Source organism: Nymphaea colorata, chromosome 3 (assembly GCF_008831285.2).
Source record: "Nymphaea colorata isolate Beijing-Zhang1983 chromosome 3, ASM883128v2, whole genome shotgun sequence".
Taxonomy (NCBI): domain Eukaryota; kingdom Viridiplantae; phylum Streptophyta; class Magnoliopsida; order Nymphaeales; family Nymphaeaceae; genus Nymphaea; species Nymphaea colorata.
The window spans coordinates 15,152,194-15,165,074 of NC_045140.1; the positions used below are offsets into that span (position 1 = coordinate 15,152,194).

The window sequence follows — 12,881 nt, forward strand, 5'->3', positions numbered from 1 at the left end:
CCATCCTTGGTATCCACCTTTGTCAATGCTTTGCTCCCTTTGTTTCTCTGCCATTGAAACACATCAAGATCTCTTTACTTTTTGCCTCTTCTTTTGTCGTCTTCTTGCTGTCGCCTGCCTCACTTTATCTGCATCCTTCACCAACCTCAGTAGTGCTGGATCTGAGAAAAGCACAATAAGCAAGTCCTAAGAGATGCATATTACCCCTTTACCTCCTCCTTTTGTTCTTGGAGTCATGTCCATCTTGCTATTCAGATTGGCCACTTGCTTTCTTTCTCTCATGTGCTTCCTCTTCTTTGTTTTTTATTATTTTTTGCTTTTATACCTTGCGACAACTTACCATCTTTTACTAGTGCATTTCTCACTTTGTCGGCCCCCCTTCTCGCTTTCTAATTAGTAGGTCTTTTCAGTAATAAAGCCAGCAGATGGAAGTGCTTCGTTTACCCTGGCAATTTCCTCGTTGTAAACTTACGTACATCCTCAAGTGGTATATAACCATTTGGATAAGAAATTAGCCCGTTATGCTGTTAAATACCGGAAGCGTCGTTCCCGTCAATGAACGGATCAACCTGAACCCTTCGTTTTAACATGTTCAATGTCTTCATACTGTCTGCTCAGTAGATGTACAGTTTTGAGATTTTGAAAATCGCAATGTACAGGTAGGATTCTACATATAAGGAAAAAAGGGGACGCTATATGTTCAGTAACTAACTAGGTTTGTTGCCGTTGACATAAGCCTAAAGTTATCTGATCAATTTCCTGGACTGCAGTAAGGAATGTACGGGGAGAAGTGTTGCGTCTTCTATCAAACTACTTATCTGAAATATTTTAGCACTCAAACACAGAAATACTACGAAAAATTATGAGGCATGCCCTATGTGTAGAATTTCAGGTCATGTTGCTCGATCGCCACCGTATAGCATGACCGTCCACCGACAGATGTGACTCAAAATTTCATTATCTTGTGCACCACCAAAGAACTCCACCAAAGAACTCTACCAACATCAACATCAACATGAATCCAGGACGTTCCACTGAAGCCGATAACTGTGACTGTCCTACATACTTACTATTGGAGATCCAAGGATCATATTCCCACATAACCTATCAGGAGTGGCAAAGAAAGCCAGGCACCAGAGGTCCTCAAACCCCCAGTCTGCACAGGCCTTCTACATGCCCAATTGCCATGGTGCCTTCTTTGTCCCAAAACGATGCCCCTTCCGGTCCCTGTCATCTTCCAGACTTCCAGCAATAGTGAAGAGGAAAAGTAAAAGTACTGACCATCGTCTGTTTGAATTTATGAAGTTAGGTAGCAAACAGACAGTAAGATTAAAAGGTGAGAAAGTAGCTCCCGAAGTGCGCCACCCATTGGCTGGCTTTCAACAAGATACCAGCACCCGGCAAAAATGCTCTTATCTGACAGGATAAAGAAGAACACAAGTAGCACTGTCAACTTGATTGATGGATTCTTTTGTCCCCACAATGCTTCAGCAAGATGCAGGCGGACAGATTCTTTGGAAATCGAAGGCCAGAAAACTGTGTGCACCAATCTTGCTGTGAAGCTCATAATTTCTTTTGGCATAAGAGACTTCTGAGACATGATTGCCCATAAGAAAATGCACATTCTCTCTCTCTCCCTCCCTCCCTCCCTATGTGTCTCTGAGGGCGCCCATAGGTTGTCTGCGGTTATATCCAAGAAGAATCGGGAGTTGGAGGATTCAAAAGTGGAGAAGTTCCAGCCATGGCTAGCCTTTCGAATAAAGGAGTTGATATAGAAAACGGGTTAGTAGGTCCCACTTTCCTGAAAATAAGAAAAGAACGACAGGGTGTCCCAACTGAAAAAGATAAATGAGAAAAATCCTGTGGTTGGTATGTCCAGATTCTGAATTGGGCTGTGCGAGACCATGCATTACGGGAAGATAAATCTTATAATTGGCAAACAATTACAATTCATAGTTCAAATTTTTTGTTAACTTTCTTCGTCCATTACAAACTAGCAAGAATCTGCCTCATCTCATCTAGTCTGACAAAAAAAAAAGAATGCAGCAAAATAACCCAAGTTCAAAAAACAAAAAGATATTTCTTGATTTCCTTGTCATAGAGAGCTGTCAAATTTCGTCAAGTCATTGGATAGGGTTGCACATGCTTGAATAGTATCCCGAATCAATACGGAGATGCTTGTCCTTTGCTACGAGGCCAAAGCAGGGGCAGACTTTACTTCAAGGAGTTATACATTGGGAGACAATAATCACTCGGCATGATAATCTTCCTAGGCAGAGTCTAGCACGTCCAAAAACAAAAACTCAATTGGGCTCGCCGTCGTAAAAAAAATTGGATTCAACATTACGCGAATTGCCGTTCAATGGTGAGGTTCATCTAACAGATTATACTGAAATTGAAACCGAAATGTAGGTTCAACAGACTTTACACGAGTCTCCCGGAATAAGCACTTGATAGGTTCATTCTGATGCCTAAGAAAATACATCTTCGGTATAGGATGGTTGAATCACGAGCTAAAATTTTCTGCACATAGATTGCAAGATAGATGTTCTACAAGCCTTTGCCTTCTGGAATATCTAGCAGGTCATGCAAGGGCAACTCGAGATGAAAGCCGTTCACCATTTGGCCAGCAAGTGGCAATTTTTACAGTGGCATCTCAGACAAACGGGTTAACAGGCATAATCGACATGAACTGAAAAGGCGGGTGGAAAGAAAAAGGCAAAAAAATTAAGGAAATCTGGATCAGAATCATTCCCGAATGTTGACCCTCAATGATTTCAAAGGGACTCGAGAAAGTTTCCTGGACGCCCGAGACATGAAGCCTCTGCAATACATACCACACTACTCACTAGGTTCACCAGAAAACAGAACAACAAAATGATTACAATCAATAATGAGGTTATAGCCATCCATATCCTTGATTGGGCAAAATAGACGAGACAGGAAATGATTGTGCACAGGAAGTTTCAATCCAATTCCACCTATAAAAGATGAAAAACGCTTACTTGAGACGATGGCTAGTACAACAGAATGCCAAAGAAGTAATTGTAGGCAGAAGGAAAAGTTCCTAAGCAAAATGAAAAATGAGAGGGCGTTGTTTAAAACCAAGGCACGGAAAGAATGTCCATTTCTTGCCATTACTGTATAAGAGATCATTTACAAAAGAGACAAGGTCCAAGAACAAGACTCTTTAGCAACACTTCCAGGTTCTGTACATGCTTCCACATTGTAATTCACCCGTTCTATGTTAGCAAAGCCAACTTGGATAATCTAGCAGAAGCTCTACGTCGTCATACTGGAGGAATATTTGAGAATGAGAATCCCTTGTAACCCTTGTATGCATAGTATGCAATCCTTGTATAGTAAAATCCAGGAAGAAAAAGAAGGGAACCTAGGAGTGCAAAGAAGACACCTGCAGTAAAAAGCACAGCCAGTTCAAAAAAATAAAAAAAAATACAATTTTATAAAAATTGAATGTGTTAAAAAAGAAAGACAGCAATAATAAACACAGTAATAGAAAACAATAAGCACAGTTGCAAAATAGGGAATGAGTCGGTTTATAAGACAACAGTAGAAAGAACATACTCGTCAACAAACCCAGGAGACGGGAAATTCATCGAGAACAAGGACCTGTACAAAATCCAATAGGTGAAAAGAGGGTAACCCAAAGAATTAATTTGCAATGCTGACTGCAAAAGGTGCTGCAGTTGCAATCTTACTTCTTATGAGAATAGATGCCCTTAATGTGCTGGGCGAAACAAATCATTGCTGTTGTCTGACTTACAAAAGCAAACTAAACCATGTGCTTCAACAAACACAATTCATAACTAACACGTCCGCTTGAAGATTTGAGATTTATCCACCCCTCTAAATACTTACAGATATCTTTCAAAATGTTTCTCTACATGGCCAATCTAATGTATCAAACACATGTAATGCATATCGGTCAGGCTGACCTATACGCATATCATAACGTATCGTAAGCATACCGTAGAATAATTTTTAATTAAAAAAAAAAGATAAAAATATGGAAAAATAGAAAAAAATTAAAAAATCAAGATTAATGCCTTTTATATAAAAACTCATCAGACGCACAATTAACCTATGTTGTTAAGGCCTCGCCTAGGCATGGACTAAGTGTGAGTCTACACCCATCGCCTAAGTCCACCACGATGGGATATGTGTTGGTGCCTAAGCCAGCCTAGGCACCAACACACCGAGTCCATGGAAAAGTGACAAGTCACCTCCCCTTTCAATTAAAGTTCCTTAGTTGAGTGTATATTGTTATGCATTTTATTTTGCATTGGTTATGTATTTTATGTATTGTTATGTTGATTATACTGTTAGTCACTGTTATCTGTATACATTAGTATGGTTATGTTATGTACCTATATCATATAGTTATATGTATTGTTACTTTGTTATACCTGTCATAAACTTATATGTATATACCATTATGTTAAATTGTATTGTAATACATGTCATTCCTGCTAAAAATATTGTAATATATGTTATATGTATATATTGTTATGTACAGTCTGGTATTCCTGTTACATAGTATTGCATCAACCTATTATATGTATATACTGTTAGCATGTTTTATAATATGTAATATTGTGAAACCTGTTATATGTATACATTAGTATGGTTATGTACTCATATGTATTGTTACTGCCATGTACTTATATGTATACTGTTATGTACTGTAAGTCTTTTTTATTATATTATGTCTTTCTTTAAGTACAAATGGACTAAAGCCTTCCTACAGATTTACATTCCTTCTTCTAGGGCGCATTTGAATTGCACGGGCGGCACTATAGCGCACAGACTGCCATGTGCACCATACATTTTTATGCTGCACGCTATCATGTGTGGAAGAAACGTGCGCGGATGAAACCAGCAAATTGTGAACCCATATCCATGATCTTTTGTCTGACCTAAATGGGTCAGACATGTATCCAGGGATAAAAAAAAATCTGCCTGTTAGGGAAATTTTTTCCGTCTGTGCAGTTCACTGCATGTTGTGCCATCGTCCCCCACACACCACTCGCCTCTCGCCGGTCGCCGTTGTCTTCACTGCCCGCACACCGCTAGCCTCTCACCGGTCGCTGTCACCCCTCACACCGCTCGCATCTTGCCGCTCGCCACTGGCACCATGCAGGTATATGTCTCTCCATCTCTAGATTGAAGGGCGGAAACTAGGAACAGCTGGCCGCCAGCCTTTGCCCCTCTCTCTGTAAAAAGCCCTCTTTTCCTATGGGTATGATTACTGAAGACCTATTTTCATTTTTAGAACACATACTTAGAATTATGCACAATGAAGATAAGAGGATGCAAACATTATCTTGTTAGCTTGTTCTTTTCCCTGTCGGCAGCCTTTATGCTCAGTTTTGTTCATTGAAACCAAATTCGAGAGGGGTTGTAGCAGCCTTGATCTTCTTGGGCTGCTAAAGGATATAAACATGCAGTTATAAAATGAATGTCGTTTCAAAGAATGTATGACCACGTTTTTGGTGGTCTAAGAAATGAAAACATGAGGTATAATTCCTGATCAGATGTAATATCTAATTTTCTTTTCATACTCAGATACTCTAGCTTTGGCATGAAGCTCTTGTAACCTAGAGGATAGCACTACATGAAGCAGTCTTGACTGGGAATTTTTAGTTTTGCTCACATGGTCTGTATACATTGTAGAATATCTTTTGATTTCTGGATCTGCTGTTAGTTCTGGTTTGCAACGTCCCCTATTGAATCTCTTGAATGGTGAGTACTACGGACAGCCGGCAGCTGTACAGATTGAAGTTCTCAGATGTCTCAGTGATGATTTCCTGGAGACTGATGAAATAAGAGGTGAAATTGATAGAAGAGCATTGGTCTCTGCGTTATATGGAGAAACTGATAGAGCAGTGATTTTTTTTTTTTTGGTTACACGAGTTCAACACTCACGAATGACAGGAGTTACCATAACATGTTTTGGTTTGACATGGTTCAACACTCACAAACTAATTTTTTTTTTTAAAAAAAAGATTGGTTGTTTTTTTTCCTAGGCTCGCCTAGACTTGCCTACGCACTAGGCTCTGCTTGGCGTCCAGGCAGCGCCCGAGCGCCTTAACAACATAGCAATTAACATTTACGATTCGTCATTCATAACGACACATTAATAAAATCAAGTTTAAAATTTAGAGTTTTTTACACCACATCAAAACATATAATCCATAATCGTTTACCACCAATTGAGAATTTAAATTATGGTTCTGATTAAGTAATATCATGATGATTGTCAATCAATATGATAATAATCATCTTCTTCATCTTCATCCTCATCTCTTCAAATCAGTCATTTCTCTTTTAAAATCAATTATTTCTTGAAGCTTTCTCTTTAAAATGGCAAAACTCTCTCCTACAGCTCTTAGGAACATTGAAGAGGAAAGGGAATATGAGCATTTAAAAGAAATCTTGACAAAAAGGGAATTGACACTTTTTTTTAAAACAGACCCGTATCATAAGATACAACTTCTATCGGACATATTGTACGATATGAGGGCCATATCGTACGATACAGCTGATATGGGCATGATACACACCGTATCATATAGATTTTTCCAACCTATATGATATGTATCGTACGATACGGAAAACACCGCATCAAACTACATTATATAAGAACTTACTCTTACTACTGTTGATTACAATTAGAACCATATAATGGAGACCACTTGTCTCAGTTACAGAACCAATTCTTTCTGCAAATGACTTTGAGTAGCAGTTTGTAGTTTACAATTTGCTCTTTGAGGTCATTCTCCTACAATGACCAACTCTGCCGACAATTCTTTTGATCAGATATTATGACATGGTAGATGTAATCGGCCTCAACCTACGTTAGCTGAAGATAGGATTGACCTAAAGCTAGCTACTGGGAAGAAGAATCAGATGAATGTCAACAAGTTGATTGCTTTGGTTTACACAAGCTTCCTCATCCTTCCAGGTATCACAAACTAAAAAAATTGTGTATTTCCTTAATTCTTTTCTGATATATTCACATTCAGCTTATTGTTGAATTGTTCGATAAAAATGCAAAACCACTATCAGTTTCCAGAACAAACTGTTTTCACAAATTCACACTGTATGACCAGAAAGAAAAATAGCAAACATAGACCCAAAGATATTGATGCTACAACGGCATCTATTTATCATGGAACAAACTAACACTTAATGAAGAGAATTGAATAGAGACTGAAACTGAGAATTCTGTGATGAAGTAACAAATATGGCGGCATAAAATACAGAACATACTTTGCATTAAACAAGGGTATTTCGTGCTAGACAAATTTCTGAGGGGGAAAAAGGTGTAATGACCACTGATAAATCAACAATGAGGGAGAAAAGGACAGTGCAATAAAGCTTTTGGAACAAGAAAAATGTATGTGGGTCCCATTTCTCGCTAAACAACCATGGTAAACACAACCGTTTACTAACATATGATATGCTGCAAGGTAAAAGACAAGCACTAGAGATAAGTTTTCACCAGTACCAGATAACAAAAGCAACAATCTAGTAAGGCTGCCAACATGCCAGGTCTGTGCTTAATGCTGCCCTAAGGACAGAAATTCAGGCTCGCAATATCAAATAGGACCAAATAAAAAGTAATTGGGCTTGGGACTATCGGTTCAATCTCAGGGCAGGTCCAATAATTGAGCATCTTATAGCATGCCAACCCAGGTGATAGGCCAACACCCAATAAGAAAATCTGAAATAGTAATGTAGTTATGAGCTCTCTGAGATTCAATCTGAAAAAAAAGAACCTTGAAGCCTGCTGCACATTCAGGTTGGGCATCAATCCTTCAGTCTCCCAAATTGCTTTAATCTTCATGCATTAGCTCATTTCATAAGCAGTCACTTCTCACCTCACACTTCTCTTTCGCTTACTGCATCAACTTTTTACTGATGTACTGCAAGGTAACGTACATGAGCTGCTGGGTGAAGCTTGAACGTGTTCATTTTAGAGCACACATGACACAACATAATCCTGAGACCATGTCTCCTATTGTAGATGGTCATAGAGAACCAATGAAGTCTCAAAACAATATGTTAAAAATCCTACAGCTGCATTCATCGCAGACTACAGGATCCATACCGTTGGCGCTCTGGACAGGTTCACTTGAAGAAATCAGGAACTTGATTCATTCACAACCAAACCTACAAGCCCAAATGCATCAAGCCCAAGAGGCATTTCCTGCGTTGATTTTTCATGATATCAACAAACTCAAGCTACATCAGTCATGAGTTAGTTAACTCTCCTTGTATACAAAACGATGCTAATTAATTGTCAGGCAGCCAAGTAGCCGTTACCTTCATAGAGACAGCTCACCGTACAGGCAGTAAAGAGAACAAAAATGAGATAACGCAACGTCACCAAACAAGAAAACATCAAGGAATAACAAAAAGGCTAGCACAGATGCAACAAAAAAAAAAAAAAAGGTGACGGTAGAAAGAAGACAATCTAAATGTCAAGCACTTGACAATGGAAGGAAAGATATAGAAGTAATCAATCGACTCCACGAACTAATTATAAAGAAAGTCATCAGCTAAAGACAGTTATAATACTATCATTATAAAATCCTTATCCCAAACAAAGACATCGCAGTAAAAGGACAATGACGACTGGCACCGCCCGCAACCGGTCGCATATCATTAGCCTCATCCACCGAATACGAATACGAGTGCTAAGAGAGAAATCGCGCCAAAACCACAGATTCAGGGAAACGAGACAATTCCAATACGGAATGGGAATTAGAAAGAGGAATTAGGGCAAAAGAGAAAAGAGGGCGGAGGCTGGGAAGGAAGAGGAGGAGGGGGCATTCACCGTGGGCCGTGTCACCGCCGACCTGGTGGACGGCCATGAATACACCAATGAAGATGCCGAGGGTGCCGAAGACTAGAAGAGAGAGTGCGAGGGCTATCTCCTTCACCGGTGGCCGGTTGTGAATGATGTAGGACGTCTCCAGTATGTCGTCATCGCTAATGGAGAACGCCTGGTCGACATACGCCATTGAAGGCAATCAGAGAAGTTTGAGAGAGCACTTGGGGTTGCCTTGTTGAGGGGGGCTTTGCTTAGAAGACGAGCTTGCAGAGAAAGCAATCTCTGAGCAGAAACGAAAGGGACAGAGAGAGAGAGAGCGAGAGAAAGACGTCTCGTGCAATTCAGAAGAAAAGCTTCGCACATAAGGAAGGGTGATTACTGGTGTGACGCGGAAAACATCTTCGAATTAAGTCCGTTTTGGGTCGCTTAGGCATTCTGAAGCCACTGAAGATATGTTGCCGATCTGGTCCGACACTTTCTCTTTAAAGACAAAGTGGCCCCTAAATTTTTGATAAATTGACGGCATCTAGGCAGGGCTTGATGTGTGGATGACACATCGATCTCAGAAAATGCCTGAACTTATTGACCATCACATGGCTACTTCAACCATCGCGCCTTTTATTTTAATATGCTATTTACCACTAGAACGAAAAGTATTTTTGAGATACTTAAATGATAAATAATTGTGTATGATTAGCATTAGTGCAGATCACGGGGGGTTCAAATTTTCAGTAATTTAAAGCTCCATACAAATTTAAAAGGATTTGTGCATCACCGTGTCTATTTTAAATTATATTTAAAGGTGGTTGAAAGAGAATGCGGAAAGGTTATTTTTACCGCACAGGAAAGGAAGAAGTCGGTGACTGACGTCGAAATCGAGTAAAATAAAGATGGAGGAGAAATCAACTTTTTTATATTCAATTTTAGGATGTAGCAAGAGTATTATAGTCATTCAGCATTATGTGAGCAACCAACTGACCAAGTATGTCTTCCAGAAGCAATTAAGCGAGGATAAAACAATCAGCCGACTTTCTCGAGAGGGAAAAACAAACGGTATTAGGGATTGGAGAGCCTAGCAGATCCTTCATTGGAAATGGTAAGTTCTGTTATAGATATTTCTTTTTAATAAACAAAGAGAAACCAGTTAGCTTGAGCGAGGCACATGATCAGCTAGTTTGGTGGCTCTTTTAGTGAGAAAAAATAAAAAACATTTGCTCCAAGTTCTATACAAACATATCACGATCACCGTGAAGGAGAGTGCGTAACGCAGCCATGACTACTAGGTTTCAAAGGCTTTGGATTTAACAGCTAAACATGAGTGCCCGAGGGCCGTCATTGGGCTTGCACCGATGAATCCATAATTTTTTCTTCACATTAGTTTAATTTGAAAGTCAAGCGTGAATATATAAATTTTTAAGTTACGTGAATAAATCCTCATGGCAGTGTTCAAGAGCTAGCGTGATAATATGAATCAGAAACATTTTCTTTTCATAATATATTCTGTTTTGTTTTAGCGGGATAATTTAGCATGGGAACCATTTGAAGAAAGGGAAAACATTTTCTTCGTCCCCTATACAGCACTTTCACAACTACCACAAGGAATTGAAATTTAAAAAAAAAAAAACTAATTTTTGAAAAATAAAATTTCAGGAATTCTTTTTATTTATTGGCATAAAATTCAAGAACATACGGATCATGTCCTTCTCTCCTTCTGTGAATAATTTAAGTCCTGTTGCACTTAATTAACGTTAGAAAGATGGTGGGGTGGGGCCAGTCACCAGTCAAGGAGACAAGGACTTAGGCCGAAGGTGGAGGGGTTGATGGCGAGCCAGGTCCAAGTCGACGAGGCGCGTCGCAGCCTAGGCCAACCGGGACCTTCACATCACCCTCCCTCAACACGCTAGGGCTGGACTTTCATGCACTGACCCAGTCAACGTCAGAATGTGGACTCATCAAAAACGGTGGAAACCCATGCAATGCAACTAGTTCATTATTATTTTTTACTTTTTTTCCCCCCCCCCTTGGTTGGGGCCTCATATGCCTGTGCGGAAGACTTTTAAGATGTCAGCTACAATTCCACCCCCTTCACCGATTCTACGTTGGAAGCTTCGGATCTCCCATTATCATAGCCACATGAGAGCAAATATATATATATATATATATATATATATATATCAAATGATTGAAATATTGCTGGATAACTTTATACGAAAGTTGAAGTTTGCCCAATGCTGAATGTTGTCGAATGATTAAAAATTTAAAAAGTTGACAAAAAAAAAATCAGCTGCCACAAAAACAACAAGTGATTAAAGAGGCTTATACTGCTTTGATGCTTCTATTAATAGATTTCTTTATCTCTAACCATATGGCATACAACAAATTTAAATATATTTAAAGCTTGCTAATGGAACTTATGGGGTTTAGTACATGAACAATGGTGCATCCTTAGATCCTCAACTCAAGCTTCAAACACCACCTTTTAAAGCCGTTAATAAAACCATTCATATTATATTACCCCTTTCCCTTCAGGGAAATTGTCTTTTCCACTGTCCTTTCGTTAAGGTGTAAAAGTTTGATTAGACTAAGTAAAACGAGATAAATTTATTTTTATATATGCTTTGCTTCATGGAAGTGAAGAAAGCCAATAATGGAAAGTTCACGGAACCAGCCAAGTTTGAAGCCCTAATTTTCATGTGAGTGAGAATAGTATTATATCGAGAGCCAAAAACTCCATGACCACAGAGGGGAGTAATTGAATTCTTTTACACCGTGGAAAGGATGAATATGAGAGGACAATTTTGATCTTTTAAGCTGAAGGATTTCAAATGCTGCTTACTAAATATTCCACCAAACTCAAACATGTACTTCTAAGTAACACCATAGATAATCTGGGGAAGAGAGTGAGTGAAAAATCTGGCAGTAGTTATAGAAGATGCTACCAAGCATCTAGGGCGGTTGGAAAAGATGGATGAACGGCATCCTGGCAACAGCAAAAGGACAACTTTCCGTTCACGTGGAATTCAACCAAGTTCTCAACGTTTTCATTCCACTGCTTGGTTTTCGTCAACTTGGACGCATTGATTGCATTTCACATGCTGTGTAGCATACTTTGAATATGATGCATGAGAAAGTTTGAGGCAAATGGGATGTTGGAAGCTGTGAATTTTAAATTTCAAAAAAACAAACCAATTTAAAACATTAATAAAATTTCAAAAAAGAAATGGTCACATTTTAACAAAGAAAGAAAGAAAGAAAGAAAGAAAGCTGAAGAAATTATAACATCCCGCAAGCAAGAATGAAAAACAGATCCCAAAACAAGTATAAGTCTAAAAGAAGTGACTGAACTCGTGACTCTTTCAACTTTTCGCCCATTTCCATCAATTCCTTTTTCCAGCTTAGCTTAATCATATGCGCTATGCCACGAAGAACCAACTCCGCCAATTCCAATGTTTAGTTAAGAAAAAGCAAGCAGTTTGTAAACTATTAACCGGCTAATTTTTATGGCATTAAGATTTTGAAGTATGATCGAGTGGTTTTCTGCTAGCGACCTCGATTCTGTACAACTTCAACTTATTCGTTGGTTCTTTAAAAGGAACAGAATCGTTTATATTTTGAAACTATTCCCCGGCCGGCCAAGCAGCAGGACAGAGAAAACACATATTGTTTCTATCGTGTCGTACAACTCCGAGGGAGCTTAGGGTTTTTAAAGCAAGAGCCAGGCTCCCACGATAAACAAACAAACAGTTTCCTGTTGAGGTCTCAAGCACGTGCTTTCTCACCATTTTATGTTTTACTACGCAGCTGGTGATGCATAGGGTTTATACCTGCTGCTGCTGACATGTACACGCCGTTTGAGGAAGAGGGCTTAATTAATTTTTTCTTTCTTATGTGTTTGGCTTGTTCTTAGTGCATCATCCTCCTCCACTTTTCACTTTCCGGCCATGGCCCCCCAAGAATCGGTTCCCCTTCTCTCTTGGGATCGAGTTTCAATCACCGGTTGTCCAACCTTTGACATTATACA

At 39.2% G+C, this 12,881-nt stretch overlaps 1 protein-coding gene across 1 annotated transcript; it reads right to left on the bottom strand.

Annotated features, from left to right (window-relative positions):
* Window positions 1-2,964: 2,964 nt before the first annotated feature.
* On the bottom strand, window positions 2,965-9,210 carry LOC116251279 (uncharacterized). The gene is made up of 2 exons (XM_031625445.2): window positions 8,864-9,210; window positions 2,965-3,412 (listed from the first exon to the last, which is right to left on the bottom strand). Exons 1-2 carry the CDS (start codon window positions 9,048-9,050, stop codon window positions 3,291-3,293), a joined length of 309 nt encoding a protein of 102 aa, XP_031481305.1. The 5' UTR covers window positions 9,051-9,210; the 3' UTR covers window positions 2,965-3,290.
* Window positions 9,211-12,881: the final 3,671 nt, after the last annotated feature.

Excerpts from the sequence above, each read along its gene's own strand:
- LOC116251279 (XM_031625445.2), bottom strand. The coding sequence starts at position 9,050 with ATGGCGTATGTCGACCAGGCGTTCTCCATTAGCGATGACGACATACTG. Across the intron at positions 3,413-8,863 it reads CGGCGGTGACACGGCCCACG|GTGTCTTCTTTGCACTCCTA; the intron begins GTGAATGCCCCC and ends TTTTTACTGCAG.